The 24,513-nt window shown below is 42.6% G+C and overlaps 1 protein-coding gene across 5 annotated transcripts in view; it reads right to left on the reverse strand.

The window, feature by feature from the left end:
* Positions 1–506: 506 nt before the first annotated feature.
* The window catches only part of RAD52 (RAD52 homolog, DNA repair protein), a 36,584-nt gene continuing 12,577 nt past the window's right edge, over positions 507–24,513 (reverse strand). Inside the window, exons 2-12 of one of the 5 annotated variants that reach the window (XM_036457124.2) lie at positions 20,064–20,168; positions 18,875–18,976; positions 18,216–18,309; positions 17,977–18,044; positions 15,968–16,086; positions 14,338–14,413; positions 5,238–5,434; positions 4,925–5,070; positions 3,809–3,892; positions 1,594–1,800; positions 507–1,265 (exon numbers count right to left, since the gene is read on the reverse strand). In XM_036457124.2, the coding sequence (XP_036313017.1) occupies positions 1,204–1,265; positions 1,594–1,800; positions 3,809–3,892; positions 4,925–5,070; positions 5,238–5,434; positions 14,338–14,413; positions 15,968–16,086; positions 17,977–18,044; positions 18,216–18,309; positions 18,875–18,976; positions 20,064–20,150 (1,242 nt within the window). In that variant the 5' untranslated portion in view covers positions 20,151–20,168 and the 3' untranslated portion in view covers positions 507–1,203. Of the gene's footprint in view, positions 1,266–1,593; positions 1,801–3,808; positions 3,893–4,924; positions 5,071–5,237; positions 5,435–14,337; positions 14,414–15,967; positions 16,087–17,976; positions 18,045–18,215; positions 18,310–18,396; positions 18,468–18,874; positions 18,977–20,063; positions 20,169–24,513 lie in introns of those variants that run through there. The other 4 variants (XM_036457128.2, XM_036457125.2, XM_045588380.1 and 1 more) reach the window with 4 other exon arrangements.

The following is a 24,513-nucleotide window of genomic DNA, read 5'->3' on the forward strand; positions in this document are numbered from 1 at the left end:
CTTTAGTGGCAGTTCTGACCTGAACTATGGTTATGCTGATGACAAGGATATCAAAATCAAAAGATGGCTATATGACCAGATCTGCAAAATAGATGAAGTAAAAGAAAAATCAGCCCTAGCCGGTTTGGCTCAGTGGATATAGAGTGTCGGCCTGTGGACTGAAGGGTCCTGGGTGCAATTTTGGACAAAGGCACATACCTCGGTTGCAGGCTTCTTTCTGGCCTGGGCCCTGGTCGGGGTTCATGCAGGAGGCAACCAATTCATGTGTTTCTCTCACATCAATATTTCTCTCTTCCATTCTTGCTAAAAAGCAATGAAAAGAGAAATCAGAGTAAGCCACTGAAATAGAAATGGATTGCCGCCTTCTGTTCTTTAAAAGTTCTTTGCCTCAGGTTCCCAGCTTCCCACAAATGAATGTCACCCAAAAAAATAAAAGCCACTTCAAGATTAGATTACTAGTTAACACAAACTCATTAAAGGGAAAGAATTATGAAACATCTACTAAGCACGATGGAAAAACAATTTATGTTAGATGGGTTTATAACACATCTGAATGGGGAACTATATACAGCAACTTACATTTTCTATTTTGTTACCAGGTAATGGATTTATTTTGTGCTCTTGAAATTCCTTTTCTTTGGCCTTACATCGTCCCCTTAATTAAACAAGAGGTTAACAGATGAAGATCACAGCCTGGACTCTGATGCACAGGAGTCAAACACCACTCCACCTTTTGTTCTAAGCGTGACGCACAGTCCTTGTGTGGGCAACATTGGAATTTGGTGCCCTAACATGAAAGAAAGTAGAGACACCCAGTAATGTAATGTAGGTTGTTGTTAAAAGTTGGTGCTTGGTAGTATGGCTTATGTTACTTTCAACCACTGGTGATTCCTAAAAGTTCTGTATTTATTAGCATAATAGTTAGGAATAAATAATGAGTATCAAATGCCCAAGAAAAGGTATTTTATCTACCCACAGCCTACTCAATGTGCAACAAGCTTTTTTAAAGTACTTGTTTTCCAGCTGCAAAGCTTTATCTGCAGTAGGCTCCTGTAGTCAAATCCTCCGGAAGAGTACAGAAGGAAGCAAAGTCAGTCCTTGGAAATAAAGCTCATTCCCTAGGAATAATGAACAATTTGATGGCCAAAAAGCAGTTTTCTAAAGTCCCTCTATGAAAGTCTGATGAGGTAACCTGAACCTCTGCTAAGATGGATCCCATTTCCTTTTCTTCAACTCCTGGTTCTTCCTGGAGGAATCACAGTTTCCTATGGAAGAGAAAGCCGTTAAAATATAGTTGCCATGATTTTAAAACAAACTCAGTAATTTCTGAATTAGTTAATGATCCTAAAAACCTAAGAATGAAAATTGCTATGAATACATCCTTCTAACTCTAGACCAAACTAAAGTAATTACGACGGGCCCACTTTTAATAGGAAAAGCTCCTAATGCAGTCAGGCCTAACTTCCCACTAGGATCCCTAAGCACAGTTCTGGCTCTCAAACCAATTATCTTTTCTTTTCTGCTATTCCACCTTTAAAATTCATAGAACTAAACCCAGGTTCTAAAATATCTGTTCCTAAAACGGTTTGCTACCTATTTTGTGCTGGTTAACGCTGGAAGTTTGGATGTGCAATTTTGTTTGTGGATTCTGGTGGCAAAGGCTTTGTGGACTCCGGCTCCGAGTCACCATCTGGTTTTTCAGGACTGGTGTGGCAGCAGTCTGGTGTGATTCTGGTCTAGACAACGGCTTGACAGCACTGTCCAATACATCTGGAGTCATATCCCATATTTCAAAACTGTCTGCAAAGACAGAGATCACGAAAAAATGTAGTATCAACAAAGAAGGAAGTGTTCTCACATACAGTACAGGAAAAGCAGGTCATAAGAAATCACATGCCATAAGTGACCTATGATAGTTTACAGATTCTCTATCCCTAACACCTAAAAGTACACTGGAGCTTCTGTTAGGACTGTAGGGAGCTAAATCTGTGCTACTCGTCAGAACTGTTGTCAATCCACCCTGGGTCCTCTTTCTCCTAAAACTTCATGGGTCTATAAAGCAGAAAGGATTTTTTTTAATATATTTTATTGATTTTTTTACAGAGAGGAAGGGAGAAAGAGAGAGAGCTAGAAATGTCGATGAGAGAGAAACATCGACCAGCTGCCTCTTGCACACCCCCTACCGGGGATGTGCCCGCAACCAACATACATGCCCTTGACCGGAATCGAACCCGGGACCTCTCAGTCCGCAGGCTGATGCTCTACCACTGAGCCAAACCGGCTTCGCAGAAAGGATTTTTATACCTTTTTTTTTTTTTTCAATTCTCACCTGAGGATATTTTTCCCATTGATTTACAGAGAGAACAGAGGGGAGACAGAGAGAAACATGTAAGCGAGGTACATTGATTGGTTGCCTCCCATACGTGCCTCTATTAGAGGTGGGGAACCTGCAACCATGGTAAGGTACCACTGACCAGGAAGCAAACCCCAACCCTTCGGTTAGAGGGCCAAGGCTCCACCCACTAAGCCAAACCAGCCAGGGCTTTTGTGCCTCTTTAAAAAATAAATAAATAAATCTTTATTGTTCATATTATTACACTTGTTCCTCTTTCCCACACCCCTAGTTCCCCTCCACCAGTTCCCACCCCACCCTCTGCCCTTACCCCCCTCCACTGTCCTCATCCATAGATGTACGATTTTTGTCGTGTCTTCCCAAACCTCCCACACCCCTTTCCCCCCGAGAATTGTCAGTCTGTATATTATTTTTTATTTCAGTCAGTGTATGCTTAATTTCTAGTTGGTCCTTTTCCATATCCTCAAGGATCTCACTAAATTTATCGGCCTTTTCTACAAAATTCATGGAAAACCTTATAACCATGGTATTGAACTCTATATCCAGTCGCTTGCTTTCCTCCATTTCTTTCATTTGTGATCTGTTTCTTTGTCTCTGCATTTTGGCTGCTTCCCTGAGTTGATAGAGTGTGTGCTAGGTGTCCTTTAGGGCCCAGTGGCTCAGCCTCCCCAGTTACTATAGGAGGTAACTCTTGGTGCACCCCTTTGTGGGCTGTGTGCACAGTGTTGTAGTTAAGCTTAGATTGTTGTTGGTATCACTGGGAGGAATTGACCTCCAGGCCAATTGGCTGTGAGGATCAGTTGTGTCTATGCTGGGAGAACTTCTGTGTTGGAGACACCCTTGAGACAAGACTTGCAAAAGCCTCTGCACTCAGCTTGGATGGGGTGGAATCTCAGGGCAGAGCAAACCATGATGGCTTCCCGTCAGCCCTGCCCTAAAAGGCCTCTGGGCCTCAGTGTCCCTCAGTAATCGCGCAAGCACCTCTGAGAGAAAGCCACCTTCGAGTTTCGCCTGCTGCCAGACAGTCCAGTTTCTCCCTGAATGAGTCTGGGTCCCCAGAGTCTCTCCCAGAACTGGAGTTCAGAGCAGTCGGGAGGTTTTGTTTCCCTCCTGATTGAGAAAGCCAGCTGCATACTCAGTTGCAAACCCCTCTGGCTTCCACAGTTCCTGTGAGTCTCAGTGTGCTTTTCTCTTTTCTTCTAGTTGTAGAATTTCCTCTCAGCCAGCCTTCCTTTGGTTCTGGATGATGTCCGTTTTGTGTTTTAGTTGTAGTTTTGAAAATGTTGTGCTAGGCAGCAGTTTAGGTATTTACCTATGCCACCATCTTGGTTTCTCCTCTTTATGCCTCTTTTAAAATGCATTTTCGAACTCCCCAAGGTATCCAATACAGTAACTTACAAGCAATTTATAGGTATTTCCTGATTAATACTTAGCATCCCTTTAGCACCTACTGACCTGCAGGGAAGTCTTTCTCGGTGAGTAGTTCTGCTCCCTCAGGTTTGGGAGTGCTGTGGTTCAAAGGAGGCACCGGTGGCTCTACTATACAGAGAGAGACCTCAGAACTCAATTGTGAGAAGGAGCAGCCTCAGAAGTGCAAAGCACCCAGAGTTACGCTGGTTCATAGCACAGCCCATAGCAGAATTCAAGAACCCCGAGTCCCCGCCCACCTGTAGATCTATATGAGGTTTAAAATTGCCTTTTCCCTCTACCAAATTGGGGAGAAACAGTTTATTTCTCCTTTAGGGGCATAAATAAAAGACATCTGGCCTAGTTTTTACTTTTTAAAGCTATAACCTTTGTTCCTAGAAATTCTTAAGTAGAGATTCAATATAGAGAAACCAATAAAATCAATGACTCTGAATATAGGGATGGGGGAGGCCTGGAGAACACTCCACCACTCACCTTCAGGGGCTTCTGTAATGGTTTGGAAGCTAAAGATCTAGAATAATTCTTATTAAGAACATCCGAGCCCAGTAAGTGGATTTTTTTCCCCCTCTACATTAATTTCAGCCTCAGTGCTGAGGGGAATATTATTGAAAGCAAGTCCTCTATAAATTTCATAATTCTTAGGGAGAAGCTGAACAAAAATCACATTGATCTGGGATTAGCCCTTCTGTTTCTACTCTCTAGGAAAGACTCCAAAATAACCTCTATATACCATTCCCACTGAATCTGAACTCAAAAATAAGCAAGTTCCAAGATAATTACCAGAAGCCCCCATTACCTTCAAATGCAAAACTTCCTTATATTCAGAGTCAGCTAAGGTTTTGTAATGCAGAGGCAGTCAACATAACTGGAGCAAAAAACCCTCTGTACTGAGAAATTTCTAGTTCCAGATTTTGTCAAGGCCCATTCCCCCTCTCCCTCCCAACCCCAAAAGATCTTTAGCAATGGGGAAAATACACAGCAGGATTTCACTCTTAACTTTTTTTAACTCATCTATCCTGTGTCATAACGAGCTCTGGTTTGGACCTAACCATACTGAGCTGGCAGAGGATCAAGGACCTCAAGCCTTCCCTGGGATATTGAGTACACCTCCCCGGGGCCTCTGCTCCCAGCCTTCTCACGAACCCGGATTCTTCTTTTCAATGGATGGAGCAGAGAGCTGAACTCGCTGCTGTTTCTCCATTTGCTCCCGGAACTGCTGCTGCAGCTGCTTCTGCCGGAGCTTCCGCTGGAAAGTGGCATCACTCTCGGCAGCGGAGGACTCCAGGCTCCTGCATTAGGAGCAACAAGGTGGGCGTGAGACCCTGAGTCACCTGAACAAACAACAGACAGTGCTGAGGGCAAACCAACCAACCTGCTGGCTCTGAAGGCAGAGATGGAGAGAACTTAGGCTGCATGAGAAGGCAGAAGAGGAAAGGTGGGAACGAAGGTCCTGTACCTGGATCTGCTGTCCTTATCCCCCTGCATCACAATGTGGGGATCATCGGAGTGGCTCGGTCTGCAAGGAGAGGTTGCCTCCTGTGGTTTTGTGGGTCCCAGAGCCATGTTCTGTCTGCAGCTGCTGTATCTCGCTTGTTCCACAAATGGTTCAAAATCTTGTCTCTTTGCTTTGGTTAAATCCACTTCAAGAGGCAACTAATGAAGGTAGAAAAAGGGTGAATAACTTTCTCCAACTGCTCTTCCCCTTCCTTCCTTTCCCTGCCTTAAAGATCTAGATTCCACCAAAACTGGTTTGGCTCAGTGGATAGAGCATCAGCCTGCAGATTTAAGGGTCCCGGGTTCGATTGTGGTCAAGGGCATGTACCTTGATTGCAGGCACATCCCCGTTGGGGGGGGGGGGGGGGCGGTTGTAAGAGGCAGCTGATCAATGATTCTCTCTCTCATTGATGTTTCTAAATCTATCCCTTTCTCTTCAAAGAAAAAAAAAAAATCTAGATTCCTAGAAAACAGTATGACAATCCTCTAGTCATCATGCCTTCTAGGTCCTGAGAAACTCAGACAAAAGTTCCAACACTTCAAGTAATATTTCTAATTACATGAGGAGTAAACAATTTCACTTTCTACTTTAGGTAGACTGGTCAGTATTAATAAATTTGATAAAAATGAATCCTATTTTAGGTTTGATTTAGGCAAATGGTATGTAAAATCTAATTTGAATCTTTCCTTGGCAACTGAATCTGTCTGGTGCTATCTACTTTTTATACCCCCTCCCCCTTTTCTTTTAATGGAAATGATCACACAGTCTTTGAGGAAGCCTACACCTTCTCTGCCCTTTCTGCCACAACTCCCCCTGCAAATACAGCACTCATCCTGGAGAAAGCATGGATATGTCATGGCACCACTATGTGTCCTTCAAATGACAGGAAGAAGCAGCTTGAAAAGTCAAAAATAAGGAGTCGCCCAGTTGGGGTTTCTAGATCTGACCAAATGAGAGAAGTAAACTGTGTATTTCATGGCACAGGGCAAACTGTTAGGCCCACTCCCCAGAGGACATCAGTAGGACATCCCCTGAGGCCTCCCAGACTGTGAGGGGGGGGCAGGCTGGGCTTAATTTCATGCACCGGGCCTCTAGTACTAAAATAAATAACTAAATAAAACAGGAGAGAAGAAACAAAGTTCCCGTGTAGAAGAATTTTGTATAACTTAGGTGGCTATTGCCCTTCAAGAAAGTAGAATTAACTCCTCATCTGTGTGTAGTGTCACATAGTGACCATCAGGACAGGAGAGAAAAACAGTGGGCTGACTGTGCAGAAACCTGAGAAACAAAGTCAACTTCAAATATGATTAGTCATGTTGACAGTATGTATCTTGATGTGATAAAAATGGCACTTTACCTCTATGGCCTTCCTCCCCAAAACCCATAACCCCAGTCTCACCCTAAGAAAAATATCAGACAAATCCCAATTGAGGGACTTTCTACAAAATACTTCTAGCACTTCTCAAAACTATCAGTCATCCAATCAAGGCAAGTCTAAAAGGAGTCTGAGAAGACATGACAAGTATGATGTGGTCTCCTGGGACAGAAAAAAACTAAGGAAATCTGCATATAGGATGGACCTTAGTTAATAATATCGGATCAGTAGTAAGTTATTAGTGTGACAAGTGTACTGTATGACTAAAAAATGTTTACAATAGGGAAAACTGAGTGTGTGGTATACAGGAACTCTGTACTAGGCTTTGCACTTTTTCTGTAAAGTAAATGCCATTCTAAAATTTAAAATTTAATACTTTGTCGACAAATAAATGTACGCTTATTTAAAAAAAAAATCCACATTACCAAAGTGATATACAGATTGAACATAAGTCTCTATCAAAATTTCAATGGCACTTTTTGCATAAATAAAAAATTCACCCTAAAATTCAGATGAATCTTAAGGGACCTCAAATAGCAAAAATAATTTCGCAGGAAAAAAACAAAGCAAAACAAAAACAAAGTTGGAGGACACACCACTTCATATTACAAATCTACAGTAATCAAAATGGTTTGGTGCTGCCATAAAGACAAACTTATAGACCAATGGAAAAGAATACAAAACCCAGAAATAAACCCTTGCACATATGATCAAATGATCTTCAATAAGCATGCCAAGACCACTCAATAAGGAAAGGAGAGTCTCTTCAACAAATGAGGGTGGGTGAACTGGAAATCCACATCACATACAAAAATATATTATACCTCTTCCTGTCAGCAACCTGAGATGACCTCTAAAAATGGTTTACCATTCACTTGATCCAGAAAATCTCTCAAAATCATGCAAATCAAAAGGTTCAAATCATTATGTTTACTTTAAGAACATTCGTGAAACTTCCCAGGCCATCAAGGGTATGCATATCTGAAAAGCCACTGAGTATTTGAAGAATGCCACTTTACAGAGCAATGTGTACCATTCTGTCATTACAATGGTGGAATTGATAAGTGCTTAGGCCTGAGAGTGGGGGTGGTCACAGGGTTGGTGGCCCAAAAAGAGTGCTAAATTTTTGCTGCACACACTTAAAAATGCAGAGAAGGCTGAACTGAAGGGTTTAGATACAGAGTCTTTGGTCATTGAGCTCCTCCAGGTGAACAAAGCTCCCAACTTACAGAGCTCGTGGACACATTGAGATGATCCTTAATGGAAAAGGGGTAGGTTAAAAAGAAACCAGAAGGAGTAGGCTAAAAAGAAAAAAAAGATACCACAGCCAAAACCGGTTTTGTTCAATGGATAAAGTGTCGGCCTGTGGACTGAAAGATTCCAGGTTCAATTTTGATCAAGGGGGAGAAACCAAGATGGCGGCATAGGGTAGACACCTGAATGCAGCCTACCACAACAAATTTGAATTTAGAACCGAAAAACGGGGGAAACATCGCCCTGAAGCATCGAACGTCTGGCTGAGAGGAGGCGCTACCATCTGGGAAGGAGAGAGAAGGCGCGCTGAACCTCAGGAACTGTGAAGGTGTGGAGAACTGTGCATGGGAAAAGGCAGCCGCCAGACTTCGCTGCCGGCTTGCTTGTGGAGCGCAGAGAGGGCGGGCTGAGTTCGCTACTGGCTTACTCCCTGCGCACTGAGAGGACGGACAGCTAATGCGCGGCTGGCTTTCTTGTTCGGGAGGAAAACACAACCACCCTATTGCGCTGATAGACGGCCCCAGACAGGAAGAGGCCAGACTGTCAGGCAGTGGGCAGAGATCTCTCAGAGGTGTGTGAAGCCAGCGGCCATTTCTGTAGGACTCAGAAACCAGACCCTCGTAGGGAGAGGCTGACCAAAGCTTGTCTGCACCACCCAAGACTCCGTCCCATCCAAACGGATCACAGAAGCCCTTCCAGTGGCTAGTTTTCTCGTTCGCAGTGAATGGGACTCTCTTAGGGAGTGACAGACAGAAATCCAAAGCTTGTTTGAGCCTATACCAAAGAGGTGCGCGCACATGCAACCAATTGTGCGGGATTCAACAAAGTTTATCTGTGCCACCCCAAGACTCCGCCCCATTCAAGCAGAATATAGAAACCCTCCTAGCTGAGACACTTCTGATCCTCATAGCCAATCTCCTATAGGAGATCAACGCTTCCCAGTGATACCAACAACAAGCAAGGCTTAACAACAAGACTGCCCACACAGCCCACAAAGGGCTACACCAAGACTGTCCACCTCAGGTAACTGGGAGGCTGACCCACTGAACCATATAGGACACCTTAGCACACAAAAGCCACCCTACTAACTCAGGGAAGCTGTGAAAATGCCAAGACAAGGAAACAGATCACAAACAAAAGAAATGGAGGACAAGAAGCGACTGGATATAGAGTTCAAAACCATGCTTATAAGGTTTTTCAAGAATTTCCTAGAGGAGGCAGATCCAAGATGGCTGCTCGGGTAGACACCTAACGGCAGCAGCACACAACAATTTCAATGGAATACAACTAAAATGTAGAGTGGACATCGCCCAGAGCTACAGGTAGTCGACTGACTGAAAATTCTACAACAAGAAGGAAAGAAAAAACCAGAAGAAAAATCAGAGGAGCTGAAAAAAAGCCTAAGGTACGGAGACATGCTGCGCCCTCGCACGCATGCGCGCGCGGAGAGGTCGCAGCCGGAGAGGGAGGAGGAGAGGGCTGGGTGCTGCCTGGCGTTCCCTAGCAGGAAGGAAATAAAACCCCCAGCCTGGGCTAAACTCCCAAACTGGCAGCGCTGAGCCCCAGTTATGGGCCAGACCCTGGGGACCCAGGCTCCGGCTGGGGAGACGGGGCTGTGAGGCGGAATCCCAAGCGAGCAGCGAAAAGCAGGGCCCCCAGAGTCGCGCGCACATTGTGCGCAGAGGACTGAATGTTGGCTCTGATGCTGGATTACCCTAGCGGGAAGAAACAAAGCCTCCGGCGGTGCTGAGCCTCAGTCCGGACTGCTCTGAACCCCAGTCCTGGACCAGACCCTGGGGACCCAGGCTCGGGCAGGGGGAGACGGGGCTGTGAGGCAGAATCCCAGGGGAGTGGCGAAAAGCGGAGCCCCCAGAGTCACGCGCACCGCGCGCAGAGGACAGTCTGTTGACTCTGATCCTGGACTCCCCTAGCGGGAAGGAGAAAAAAAAAAAAAGCTCCAGACTGGAGGAATGCAACAGGGAGCAGGAGCCCCTGCCGGACACTGGCCAGCCGGGCGCCAGCAGGGAGCCGGGCGACGGGGCCCCCAGGGGGGGGGGGGGTGGTGCCCCTGAGCCATCGACCTCTGAGCGCGGGCAACGAAGCCAAGGCCGGGGGCTGCTTCCTGGGCGGCGCTGACCCCGGCAACAGGCTGGAGCAGCACGGGAGCCCGTGGAGAACAAAGGGGTGCCACAGGCCAATCTGCTGAGCTCCCAGGACAAGGAGGAAGAAACCAAAGTTCGCAATGTGAAGAAATCAAGTGAGAGCAAAAGATAGTAAAATTACTTAAGAAAGAATACAAAGAAGATCTTGAAAATTCAAAGACTAAGTCAGAACTCAACTCACCAGCCAACATTGCAACATAAATGCGTTGAAAAAAAAAAAAGGACAGAATGTTGGAACAGCGGCGGCCAGGCCTAGAGTGCCCAGGCACAAAGTAATGGCAACTGGGCCTGGAGCAGCAACGGCCAGGCCCCAGAGCAGCAGCAGCCAGAACCAGAGCAACAACAGCCAGCACTGGAGCAGCCAGACCTGGGGCAGTGGCAGCCAGGCCTGAGGCGGAGGCAGCCAAGCCCAGGGAGGCCAGTCCAGGAACACCCAGACCCGGAGTGGCCGGGCCTGGAGAAGCCGGGCCTAGAGCAGCCGGGTTGGGAGCAGCCAGGTCCAGAACAGCAGTAGCCAAGCCTGGAGCATCCAGGCTGGGAGCGGCCAGACTCAGAGCGGCTGGGCCCGGGGCAGCCGGGCCCAGAGAAGCCGGGTCTGGTGCGGCCAGGCCCGGAGCAGCGGCTGCCAGGCTGGGAGCGGCCAGGCCCGGAGCAGCGGCTGCCAGACTGGGAGCGGCCAGGCCCGGAGCAGCCAGGTCTGGTGCGGCCAGGCCTGGAGCAGCAGCAGCCAGGTCCAGAGCAACTAGGTCGGGAGCAGCGGTGACCAGACCCGGAGCAGCTGGTTGTGGAACGAACCAGAGCAACAGAGGCCAGGCCCGGAGCAGTCAGGCCCGGAACAGCTCGCTCCTCACCTGCCCTTGCCCCACGGCTGCCTCTCAGACATGGCTGGAAACTTTTGTGGGAACTTGAGGGTCTGCTGAATCAAGTGATGAAGGCTTAGATCTGGATGTGTTGAGTTAGTATAGGGCTGGGGTGTTGATCTGTGAGTGCCTTGGATGGGGCCTGGATGAGGCTGATTGACCTATTTGGAAATGTCTTTTGTGTGAAATGTATCATTGGGCATGTGGTGGTATTATTGATATGAGAAAATGCTAAGTAACTGATTTACTATCTGAAAAGGGATTTACTATTGGGGAAAGGGAGAGAGGAAGAGACTGAACATAAACTGCACCTATGGATGAGGACAATGGGGGATGGGGAAGGGGCGGAGGGTGGGGTGGGAACCTGGTGGAGGGGGGAAAAAATGAGGAACCTTTGTAACAATATGAACAATAAAGATTGATTTAAAAAAAAAAATTTCCTAGAAAAGGCCGATAAAATAAACGAGACCTATGAGGATATGAAAAGGGATAACTAGAAATAAAGAATACATTGTCTGAAATTCCGATCAAGGGCATGTACCTTTGTTGCGGGCACATACCCAGTGCGGGGTGTGCAGGAGGCAGCTGATCAATGTTTCTCTCTCATCGATGTTTCTCTCTATCCCTCTCCCTGTAAAATCAATAAAATATATATTTTTATAAAAAGAAGCCTTGAGAAACTTAAAAAAAAAAAAAAAAGATACCACAGAAGAAGAAAAATGAAGAAACAAAAGTTAAGGCCAGGAAGTGAATTTAGCATAAAATAAATGCTAATAAAAGTAAAAGAAATAGCCCTAGCCAGTTTGGCTCAGTGGACAGAGCATCGGCCTGTAAACCGAAAGGTCCCAGGTTCGATTCTGGTCAAGGGCACATGGCTGGGTTGCAGAATAAATCCCCACCCTGGTCAGTGCACTTGCAAGAGGCTACAATCAGTGTTTCTCTCTCTGTGTCTTTCTCCCTCCTTTCTATGCCCTATAAAAGTCAATGGAAAAATATAAAAAGATCTAAAACTCATAAAAGAAAACACAGAGGCAAACTTCATGATATTGATTTTGGCAATGATATTTTGGATATGACACCAAAAATATGGGCAAAAAAGGCAGATATATACAAAAGGGACTACATCAAACTTGAAAACATAAAAGTTAACCTATGGAATAGAAAAAAACTTACAATCAGATCTTTGATAAGTGATTAATATTCAGATTACCGTTTCCAAGAGCATTGGCCTGTGGACTGAAGGGTTCCAGGTTCAATTCCAGTCAAGGGCACATGCCCGGGTTATGGGCTCGATCCCCAGCAGGGGGCATGCAGGAGGGAGCCAATCAATGATTCTCTCTCATCATTGATGTTTCTTTCTCTCTCTCCCTCTCCCTTCCTCTCTGAAATCAATAAAAATATTTTTAAAAAATAGCCGAAGCCAGTTTGGCTCAGTGGTAGAGCGTCGGTCTGCGGACTGAAGGGTCCCAGGTTCGATTCCAGTCAGGGGCATGTGCTTTGGTTGTGGGCACATCCCCGGTAGGGGGTGTGCAAGAGGCAGCTGGTCGATGTTTCTCTCTCATTGACGTTTCTAGCTCTCTATCTCTCTCCCTTTCTCTCTGTAAAAAATCAATAAAAATATATTTTAAAATTAAAAAAAGAAAGAAAGGAAAATAAAGAAAAAGAGGTTAATATTCAGAATATATAAGGGACACCTACAACTCAACAACAAAAAAATCAAATAGCCAAATTTTAAAAATGGGCAAGGGTCTTGAATAGACTTTTCTCCAAAGATAATATACAAAAGGCCAACAAGTATATGAAAAGATGTTCAACATCAGTAATCATCAGAGAAATGCAATCAAAACCACAATAAGATATCACCTAACCAGCATGGCTGGAGCATTAGCCCTGTGCATCAAAGGGTCACGGGTTCAATTATGGTCAAGGGACATAATTAGATTGTAGGTTTGATCCCCAGCCCTGGGAGGCAACCAATCTCTCTCTCTCTTTATCTCTCTCTCTGAAAATCAATGGAAAAAATATCCTTAGGTAAGTGTTAACCAAAAAATATGTATTTTTAATTAGATTAAAATTTTTAAAAAGATATCACCTCACACCCATTAGGAAGGCTACTATAAAAACAATGAAAAAAGAAAATAGCACGAGTTGACAAAAATGTGGAGAAATTGGGATCCTTATGCACTGTTGGTTGAACTGCAAAATGATGCAGCCTTCATAGAAAACAGAACAGAAGTTCCTCAAAAATATAACTACCAAATGGGCCAGGAACCCCACTTGTGGATATGTATCCAAATTAATTGAAAGCAGAGTCTCGAAGAGATAATTGCACATCCATATTCATAACAGCACTATACATTACAGCCAAGCGATAGAAGCAACCCAAAAATATGATACTAACACATAATAGAATATTATTCAGCCTTTAAAATGGAGGAAATTCTGACACCAGTTACAACATAGATGGAACCTTGAGGTCATTATGCTAAATGAAATAAACCAGTCACAACAAACAAAAACTGTATGTTAGCGTTTTAAGAGGCATCTAAAGTAGTCAAACTCATAGAAACAGAGAGAAGGATGGTGGCTACCAGGTACTGGAAGAAGGGGAAAGGGTTTTATGAGTAGAGAGTGTCAGTAATACAAGATAAAGAAGTTCTAGAGATCTGTTTCACTACTGAACTGTACACTTAAAAATTGTTAAAATGGTAAATTTTATTATATGATTTTTACTATAAAGAAAAAAAAAAAACTATGACTATTATCTGTTGTAAACTTAGATGCAAAAATCCATAACAAAATATTAGCAAACTGAGTATATGTATAAAAAGAATTTTTTTAAAAAAGAAAAGAAATGGAGTTTTGACAGATGCTAATTGACACACACTTCTACTAGGGGTTCCACAAGAAAAAGTACCCCTAAGAGAATGCTGCCCCAGGTGGCAGCACTGTGGGGACCTCAGAGAATACCCAGAGAACAGCCAAGCTCGGCCAGCAACACATACACAACAGATCCAATTCTCCAAAGGCCAATGTCATATCACGAGATAGGCATTGACAGAAGCAAGGGAGCTCCAACCCTGACACCAAGACTAAGAAAAAGCAAAAAGATTGGACAGGGGAGGCTCTGAGTGCTTCTGAGAAATGACAGGTGAGGGTTATTGCTCCTGTTAAGCTCCTTTTAAGACCATTGCCAACCACAGCTCTTCATGTATAAGACAGAAATAACATTTCTAGACTTCAATTTCTTCAACTGTGAAATAAGGGGATTGATTCCTATAAGCTCTGATAGACAGAGTCCAATATACATATTCCAGACCCTCTAGAGCTGTGTCTTACTCAACCTATGGCCTAAGGGAACTGGTTATACCTTCACTGCAATGCATTCCATTCATCCATTTCTAACATACCTGGCGTGGAAGTTTATTTAGTGACCTCAGATAGTCTTTGTCCAGAATACAGTTTCCAAGTGCATTCCCAAAGCTTCTAAGGGTAAGAAAAAAAAGGGAAAAAGGGTTGAGAATTGTTATATGTAAGTATCAGAGCACTGTTACAACTCTGTGCAAGCTGCTTCTCAATGGCAGCAGAGGAAATAGACCCTAACATGCCTTTAAAACTGAATACCTGCCATGTTCCTGCATGGTGTTAGGTTGTGAGAATGCAGCAGTAGGCATAACAGTCACAAGTCCCTGTCCTCAATAAGAGGCAATGAAGCCGAAACCGGTTTGGCTCAGTGGTGGAGCGTCAGTCTGCGGACTAGAAGGTCCCGGGTTCAATTCCGGTCAAGGGCATGTGCATTGGTTTTGGGCACATCCCCAATAGGGGGTGTGCAAGAGGCAGCTGGTCAATGTTTCTCTCTCATCGACGTTTCTAGCTCTCTATCTCTCTCTCCTTTCCTCTCTGTAAAAAAATCAATAAAATATATTTTTAAAAATAATAATAATAATAAGAGGCAATGAATATGAAGACTCAGACACCATTCACAAAACCCCACTAGCTACCTCCTGTCAGGGAGTGCAAATTCCAGAGCAGAAATCTTTTCTTCCCCAGGACTGCGCCAATTCCCCAATAACGGGGGACACACCCTCAGGGCTCAGTCCCCCATTAAAGTTCTTTAGTCGGGATATACTAGTACACACTCCCTTACAGGCTATGGTATTGCAAATTTTTAGTGCAAGTTTATACATGTACTTTTCTGGTGATCCAATTCACTTTAAATTTCAAAGATATCTATAACCCAAAAAGGTTAGTAACTAAGTTAACTAAGTGAGCCCTGGCCAGTGGCTCAGTGGTTAGAGCATCAACCTTCGGACAGAAGGGTTGAGGGTTTGATTCCCTGTCAAGGGCACATACCTTGGTTGGGGTGCGGGTGGGAGGCAATTAATCAATGTGTCTCTCTCAAGTCGATGTTTCTCTCTCCCTCTTTCTGCCTCTCTCTCCCTTCTTCTTCCCCCTTGCATTCTCTCTAGAAATCCACAGGAAAAAATATCCTTGGTGAGGATTTTTAAAAATTAATTAACTAACTAACTGATGTATACACAATGAAGAGGTGTCTAGCTGTGTTAAAGAGAATGAGGAAACTAACTATGTACTCATATAGAAAGGTCCCCAAATACCTTACTGAGTAGAGGAAAAGCAAGTATAATCAGAGAACATAGTAATCTACTACTTATTCTCAAAAGGAGACTTAAGCATAAAATAGCACTGGGAAAATATAATGGAGAATAGAAAAGCAGGGCAGACAGGGAGTGAGACCTATGTATTTTGATTTTTGGACAATCTCTATATATAAAAGCCTAATATGCAAAGTGTCCCCTTGGCAGTTCGACCAACTGGGAGTTTGATCACTCACTATGATGTGCACCAGAGGGCAGTGAAGAATGAAGGGAGGCCCTGGCCAGCAGCCAGAAGCCGCTGGGGATACACCTGTGCATGAATTTCATTTATTGGACCTCTAGTGTGAATATATTACTTAAAAAAAAAAAAAACTGCTTTGAAAAAGGCACTGAAATGAATTAGACTCCAACCCGTTTTGCTTACCTCAGTGCTCGCTTCAGCCCATCCGTCACTGCCTCCTTCCTTGCCTTCTCCAAAGACAAGGCTTTTGACTTGAGGCCCTCACTAACACCATAACCCACATCTTCATGATATGAACCATCCTGGAGGCAGAAAGGAGTTCAAACATGAAAGTCTGCAGCTGTCTCTCTGGCTCTATAGCTCTTCTTTTCCTCAAGCAGCAGTGTTCACTGGGCACACATAACTAGGCCCTGCTAAAGGGCACATGGGCACTGACAATTTAAGAGAATTAATTTCCACACTATTTCCTAAATCTGATCTGCTTGGAAACATGGCTGTGGTTAAGACAATTCTTCTTTCCCAGCTCCTCTTTTACATATTCAACCCATCCCAAATCACACAGATGCCCTACCTAAAATTATAAAAACCTCTGGACACCTAACAAAAGGACAATTTTAAATATTGTATTTAACAGGCTCTAATGATGGGACAGCAAGTCCTTTTGCAAGTCATGTGGTATCCATGTCTTGGCCTTCACCACCAGCGAAGATGGATCTGATCAAGTTGTAGCATATAGAGAACTGAATACAATTTCTGATGATAGCACTGTATGCTTTTTGAAAATATAACTCAGAAAGCATTCAAAGTAATGAGAGATACTATAACAAAGGCTTTTCAGTACTACTTATAAAATAAAAAGTCAGAATAGAATTAAGGCTGAATGTTCTATCTAGGAATAAGTAACATTAAATAATGGATATATAAACTAACTAAAAAGAAAAAAAAGAACTGCTTAATCCACCTCAGTAAGAAATGCATTTTCCATAAAATTTTATTTTTATTAAGTATAAAAATTATGATGGAGTTATGTTGTCTCTTCCTCATAAACAAAGTTGACTAATCAATTGTATGCTAATACTATCTATAACAATAACTCAATTCTTAAAAAAAAACTTTTATTTAGATCCTTCAAGTCACTGGAAATTTATCAAAAATTTTTAATTTATACATACACACACACACACGACAGAGAAGTATGGTAAAGTTATTAATAAAAAAAGGTTTCAGCTCAGCCAGTGTTGCTCAGTGGTTGATATGTCAACCAATGAACCAAGAGGTCAATGGTTTTATTCCTGGATTGCAGGCTCAATCTCCAGTAGGGGATGTGCAGGAGGCAGCCAATCAATGTTTCTCTCTTATCAATGTTCCTATATCTCTACCCCTCTCCCTTCCTCTCTCTCTCTTAAAAAAAAAAAGTTTCTACGATAAATATATATTGTATTAGGATAAAAGCCAGCAGAGAAATAGAATGGAAATATGAGTTCAAGAAGAAACAATATAAAATTTCTTATGAATAAAGAATAGCTTGCTTAAAAGTAAAAGAATAGCTTGCTCATGTATTATTTTTAATGGATGACAGTATTTAATACTCTATGATATTTAGAATCATTTGGTACATTATAAAAAGATATAACAGATTTATTTTAGAATGTAAAATTTTATTTTTTTATTTTTATTTTTTATTTTATTTTTTTAAATATATTTTATTGATTTTGTACAGAGAGGAAGGGAGAGATACAGAGTTAGAAACATCGATGAGAGAGTCATCGATCAGCTGCCTCTTGCACACCCCCTACTGGGGATATGCCCGCAACCAAGGTACATGCCCTTTACTGGAATCGAACCCGGGACCCTTCAGTCCCCAAGCCAACGCTCTATCCATTGAGCCAAACCGGTTTCGGCTAGAATGTAAAATTTTCAAATATACTCTTACAACTACTTGTATTTATGGTGAAAACTTTTAAGTGTAAACTTAAAAATGTGCAGAGAACAGAGTTTTTCAAAATTCTTTTAGGGAACACATGGGGAAAATGTTTGAATACCACCATCTTAAGGAACACTAACTAAGACCCAGCTCCGGCCCCATTTGGCAGCTTAGTTATGCCAAAGCCCAGAGACTTCCCTACTTGCTCCTTCTCTCTCACCACCCTCGCCAAGCCTTGGAGGCAGCAAGTGTATTTCCTCACCCTCACCTTCAACTGGACTCGCACAAACGCACAGACTCCCACGTAGAACTTCCCGTTGTTAAAGTCAACAAAATCTAGGAGTGGGAAAAAAACACTAGTGGGAGAAGATACGAATCCCTGGGCTTCATCCATATTCTTACAGCTGGCAACCAAATACACCTACCCAACATCCTCACCCACAAAATACTTTCATCAGAAATGAGACAATGCCACGTGAGGGGAATGGAGAGGTCACCATTGCTCACCCACATTCTGCTGTGTGATAGAGTGTGCCCAGCCATTGTAACCAAACATCTCATTGGCCAGATTAATTACCCTGTGACCTTCGATGTAACACACCTGGGGAAAAATTGAAGAAAAAATAGCTTGTTAAAATTCCTTACCATTCTTATATGTAGATCAAAATATACTTCATTTATTCCTTACCAGGTTTTTGGGAAAACTGCCCTTAAACATTCCAGGGAAATTCTCAGTGAACTTATTTGCAAAAGTCCTTCCTGAAGGAGCCAGGTAGAAGGGATTAGACTCAAAGATAAAGATATCTACTTGCCTAGCAGTTTCCAAAACTCAGTTTCCAAAAAAGTACAAATCTCAGGTTCACATGTATTACAGATGACCAAAAACATACACAAAACTTAAAATGAGAAACAAATGGTAAGAGACACATTTTTAAAGGATTATGTAAAATCCTATAATGCCAGGTATAAAAGTCTCAAGACAATGCTTGGGTCACTTCTGAAGACAAGGGAGTCTAGAAGCCACCTCTTCCCAAAGACGGTAGGAAACATCAGTAACAGCGAACAGGAGACTTTCTGAATCCATGAGGCCCAAAGAGGGTGTTGGCGAGATCATCTGAGAAGTCAGCCCGAGGGGCCCCAGCTTTCAGGTGTATAAACTCTCCTACCTTCTGGCCGCCCCCAGCCATGCGGCTACTTATGTATTCCGGGCCCAGCCTCTGCCTCAGCGCCCTCTGGATGGCCTGGTACTCCTCTGCTGTGTACTGGTACTACAATCCAGAAAGAAAATTAAAGTCACATTTCCAGCATTCTGTACATCAGCAAGTCTCCAACTTTTTGGTCTCCACACTCTTTCACACTCCTAAAAAATATTGTGGACCCTAAGAGCTTTTGTTTAGGTGGGTTATATCTATCAATATTAGGAATTAAAACTGAGACACTTTTAAGACAAAGATTCCCCTAGTTATCAGAGCAATGATACCACTACATACTATGCAGTCTCTGGAAAATTCCACTGTTCATTTATGAGAGAATGAGACTGAAAAAAGCAATTAGTATTTTAATATTATGAAAATAATGTTGATCTTATGGACTTTGAAAAGGTCTCAGAGATTCCTAAGGGTCACTGAACCACATTTTGAGAACCACTGCCTTAGATGTTACTACCATCCCTACAAAACTTTCTCAAGCCAGAATTGGAAAACTAAAAATTCCCACTTCTGAGTCTGCAGGCAAAGGAGAGCAGAGCAAACATGACAGGGAGTCTATTCCATTTTCTTCTCCAAAGTTATGTACCTCTTCTTCAATTGAACAATTTCCCATCCTACACAGATAAATATACTACTGCTTGTTTGGATTTTTAACCCGTTGGTTGTTCCTCCCTTGCCCCATTTAGATGAAATAAACAGATCTCTGGTAGAGAAGACAGAATTTGGGTAGACAAAGCAAGAATCTCTTTCATATGCACAGGATATCTCTACATAGAATGACACCTGAAACTCTGGCTGCCTCCATAAAAAGAACGGGTGAAGGTGGGCAGAATGATAGGGAAATAGTAAACTGTTCATATATCATCTTTGTTTCATTCTGAATATTGTATCACATGCATATATAATCTATCCAAAAACTAAATAAAATTTAAAGCTAAATGTAATCCCCAGTACTGTTAGTATTTTGATGCTAAAGTTTCAAAATGCCCTGCATTCATCAAAGGCTCCCAAATAATGCCTCTAAAGGAAAAACGAATAGCAATAAACAGCTTACACATGTGTGCATGATGGTGCTTTACAAATTGCTTCCTCATACCTTTTTCACTTCACCTCATTCTTTGCAAGTGTGAAAAACCCAAACCGTTACCTGTCCAAAGCATACTACAGAGTTGCCACCAGCAGAAGAGGGATGACTGTCACCTCCTCCAAGAATTGCTTCCTCAGCCGCAGACATGTGGATTCTGGTTGATCTCTATGTAAATAGATTAAAAAAGGATCTCAAAAAATGCTAAAGGCAAAAGGCAAACACAACAGAAAAAAATCAGATAAAATCCATTGGTAAGATTTTACAAGTCACTTTATTTACATACTTCTACAAACTGCCCCAATCAAGGATTAAATTCCCCAGTGCTTAGCTACGGTCTCATAGCCCCTGATTATCCTTTAGGGGCTGCCTCTGCTTTCTGCTAAAATTTTTACTAGGATGATAGTGCTACTAAAGGTTATTTTTATAATAGGAATGTATTATAATTACATTTTATAATGTTATAGATGAAAAGTCAAAATTACAAAAACACTCGAAGGGAGAGCAGTCAACTCATTACTACCTACTACATGTGCAATATGATCCTGGCCTCGAAATGTGTAAGACACAGTAACTGAACTGTTTGCCAAGAGCTAACAAGCTAGCTAGTGGGAGAAGACTAATAGACATGAAACATGTAACACAGAGACTCCTGGAGCATTAGCTCAGTTTGGTCCCTTCAGCATCAGCTTCACCTGAAATCTGTTAGCAATGTGAAATCTCAAAGTCCACCCCAGATCCACTAAATCAGAAACTAGACATGAGGCCCAGGAATTAGTGCTTTACCAAGCCTACCTAATGATTTTGATGCAGTTCAAGTTTGAGAGCCAGTGCTTTAGACTGAGGCTATGCAAATTTATAATCCATTAGAAAACAGAATTACTCTCAGAAAAACACCTGCAACTGGCTAACCCACTTATCTGACTACTCCTACATCTGTCTCACATCAAAATCAAAGTTGATGCCTCAGAAAATTTCTATAAACCTTCACATTTACTAATAGAACTACAAGTCTATGAATGTCAACAAGTATGATTCTCCACATGGCATGCATATATATATATATATATATATATATATATATATATATATATACACACACACACACATATATATACAATACACACACACACACACACACACATATATATATATATGTATATATATGTATATGTATATAAAAGGCTAAGTGTCCATCCATCTGACCGGTAGCTGTGACAAGCAATTTCCACCAGGGGCAGATGCTCAATGCAGGAGCACTAGCCATTTAAAAATAAACGGCACCACTGACCTGACACCAACAAACCAACACTCAGCTTCCCACAAGTGGGACACAGGCCCCATCACTACCCTGGAGTGACACCCACCAAATCACAGCCAATGCTGCCAAGACCCCATGGCGCAAAATGCAGCCTACAGCCCAGAAATGGTTGCTGTGAGTGCCAGGCAATGATATCACATAGCAACACTGGCTTCCTCTTCCTAACAATAGCTTCCTTGGAGTTTCTTCAGCCCGGGGAACCAGATTTGCTTTATAGCCAGATGCAAACATTTACAGTTTAACCAAATGCTTCTGAAGCATTTTCACATGCCTCATCTCATTTGATCCTCACAAAAGTCCTGGAATAGGTAGATAGGAGACGTGGTAGAATCCTATTTTCTTTTCATTAGCCAGAAAATGAAAATTTAGAATGTTTAGAAACTTGACCCAACTGAAAAGAAGAAATGTTGGAACTTGAAAATGACTTCACTGGATATTAAAGAACATTATAAACTGATGAACCAAAAGACAGATATAAAGACAGTAAAGCAACAAGCAGACTGTCAAATTACAGCCAGGAGGGTAGGGAGATCTGGGGGAGATGAGAGATCAACCGAAGGACTTGTATACATGCATATAAGTACAACCAATGGATACAAAACTCTGGGAGGGAGGGTATGTATGGCGGGGGGGGGGGGGGAAGCAATGTTAAAATATGTACACAGATAATAATAAAATAATAATTAATAAATAAATAAAATTAAAAGAAATAAATAAAAAGAAAATGACTTCAGGTTTTCTCACTGCACAGGATTAGTCAAACACTGCTATAGTTAAATATTTTACCCTTTGTTCTCCCTGCGTGATCTACAATAATAATCTGCTTTGTGTTGATATTAACTGCTGTGTTGCTAACAATTACCTTAAAGAGAAGTTGGGGTGCTTCATTAGGCTGGAAAAAGTTTAGCTAAATCAGAAAGCAGGTCTAATTAAGCAAGTTTATTCTATATCTATAAAAGGCTAAGTTAACTCGCCATGCACGATACATATAAAGCTCTCACTGGCGCCAATCATACAAGTGTGTTTCGACCTGTCATTGTGAATTTGGTTGACACTTCTATTATAGAGAAAGGGCAAATAGCGATATTAAAATACTTCTAATTAATTTTCTTTCAATGTGCATGAATCCATGCACCAGGACACTAGTTATAATATAATTAACATTATATTATAACTAGTGTCCTGGTGCATGGATTAACAGAGCTCAAGTTCTAAATGTCAGTTTCTGGCTCTATCACCCTCTATGTGCTTGACCAAGGGTTGAAGGGGGGTTCGGGGGGAAATCACATAATCTCTCTAAATATTGTTTTCTCATGTAGAATATAGAGACAATAATGGTAAATATTCATTTAATTTTTATTTATTGCATAAAACTGAATTAGAATAGTACCTGGCACATATGAATAAATGTTAGATATTGCTAAATTCCTGTTAATTTTCTGAGGAAAATGCAGAAAACTAAATGATCATAAAAGATTATATTTCAGCTAAGAATGATAAATTTGATAGTATAACACTAAAAAGTAGGGTAGTGGGCTAACCTGGATTAGTTAATAATTAGGATCTAAAATTGAAACATCAAGAAATAGTGGAATAATTATTTAGACTGTAACTGTAAAGGCCAGAAGATAGTTAAACGGTAACATGTCTGTCTAAGGAGTATCAATGGGAAGGAGAAGAGTACAACAGGAAATCTCCTTTTATAAAATAAACCTTTAGCACTATTGGATTTTCAAACATGTGCATGTATTATTTTAATAAAAACAAAAATTTGCCGAAACCGGTTTGGCTCAGTGGATAGAGCATCGGTCTGCGAACTGAAAGGTCCCAGGTTCGATTCCGGTCAAGGGCATGTACGTTGGTTGTGGGCACATCCCCAGTAGGGTGTGTGCAGGAGGCAGCTGATTGATGTCTTTCTCTCATCGATGTTTCTATTTTTTTTTAAATATATTTTAATGATTTTTTACAGAGAGGAAGGGAGAGAGATAGAGAGCTAGAAACATCAATGAGAGAGAAACATCGACCAGCTGCCTCTTGCACACCCCCTATCAGGGATGTGCCTGCAACCAAGATACATGCCCTTGACCAGAATCGAACCCGGGACCTTTCAGTCTGCAGACCGACGCTCTACCACTGAGCCAAACCGATTTTGGCTCATCAATTTTTCTAACTTTCTATCCCTCTCCCTTCCTCTCTGTGAAAAATCAATAAAATATATTTTTTAAAAAATAAAAATTAAAAAAATAAAAACAAAAATTTTAAATGTAAATACCTATTCTATAAAGCAACAGTCAGCAAACTTTTTCTGTAAAGAGCTAAACAGTAAACACTTTCGGTATTGCAGGCTATCTGGTCTCTGTCACAACTACTCGGGCATTTTAACATGAAAGCAGCCATAAATAATCCTATATAATAAAAGTCCAGAGACCATAACAGCAGAACAACCAGAAAGACTGCTCAACCAGTCACTATGAGATGCACTGACCACCTCTTGGTCCCTTTCCTGGCCAGCAGGCTCCTATCGCCCGATGGCCAACGGGAAGCAGGGTGGGTGTCAGGGGGTGCAGGTGGCACCAGGCCAAGGCCCCACCCCACCAGTGGCCATGCACACAGTGACCCGCGGTGGGGGTGGGGCCAGCAAGCGGCAGGACTGGCTGAGTTTCAGTCCCTCCATGGCTGTCAGGCTCCCATCACCCAATGGCGAATGGGGAACCGGGGTGGGTGGGCGGGCGGGGGGGGGGGGGGGGGGGCGGAGATGGCCCTGATCACAGGCTGGGCCTCGGGACCACACTCCATGTGAATTTCCCACACTCCATGTGAATTTCGTGCAGTGGGCCTCATATGTAAACGATTGGGGATGGTTGTGTTTCAAAGTTCTATTACAAAAATAGGTGGCAGCCCCAGCTGGTTTGGCTCAGTGGCTTGAGAGTCAGCCTGTGGGCTGAAGAGTCATGGGTTCGATTCTGGTCAAGGGCTCAAGCCTGGGTTTCAACCTTGATCCTGTGTGAAGCAAGCAAGACGTAGCCAATTAATGATTTTCTCTCATCATTGATGTTTTTATCTCTCTTCCCTGGCCACACCCCCCCCCACCATCTTCTCTGAAATTAATATATATATATATTTTTTTAGTGGTGGCAGCCCTGGCAGGTGTTACAATGGTTAGAGCATCTGCCTGTGCACCAGAAGGGTCTC

The sequence above is a fragment of the Pipistrellus kuhlii genome, unplaced genomic scaffold (assembly GCF_014108245.1).
Source record: "Pipistrellus kuhlii isolate mPipKuh1 unplaced genomic scaffold, mPipKuh1.p scaffold_m20_p_3, whole genome shotgun sequence".
NCBI classification, from domain to species: Eukaryota; Metazoa; Chordata; class Mammalia; order Chiroptera; family Vespertilionidae; genus Pipistrellus; species Pipistrellus kuhlii.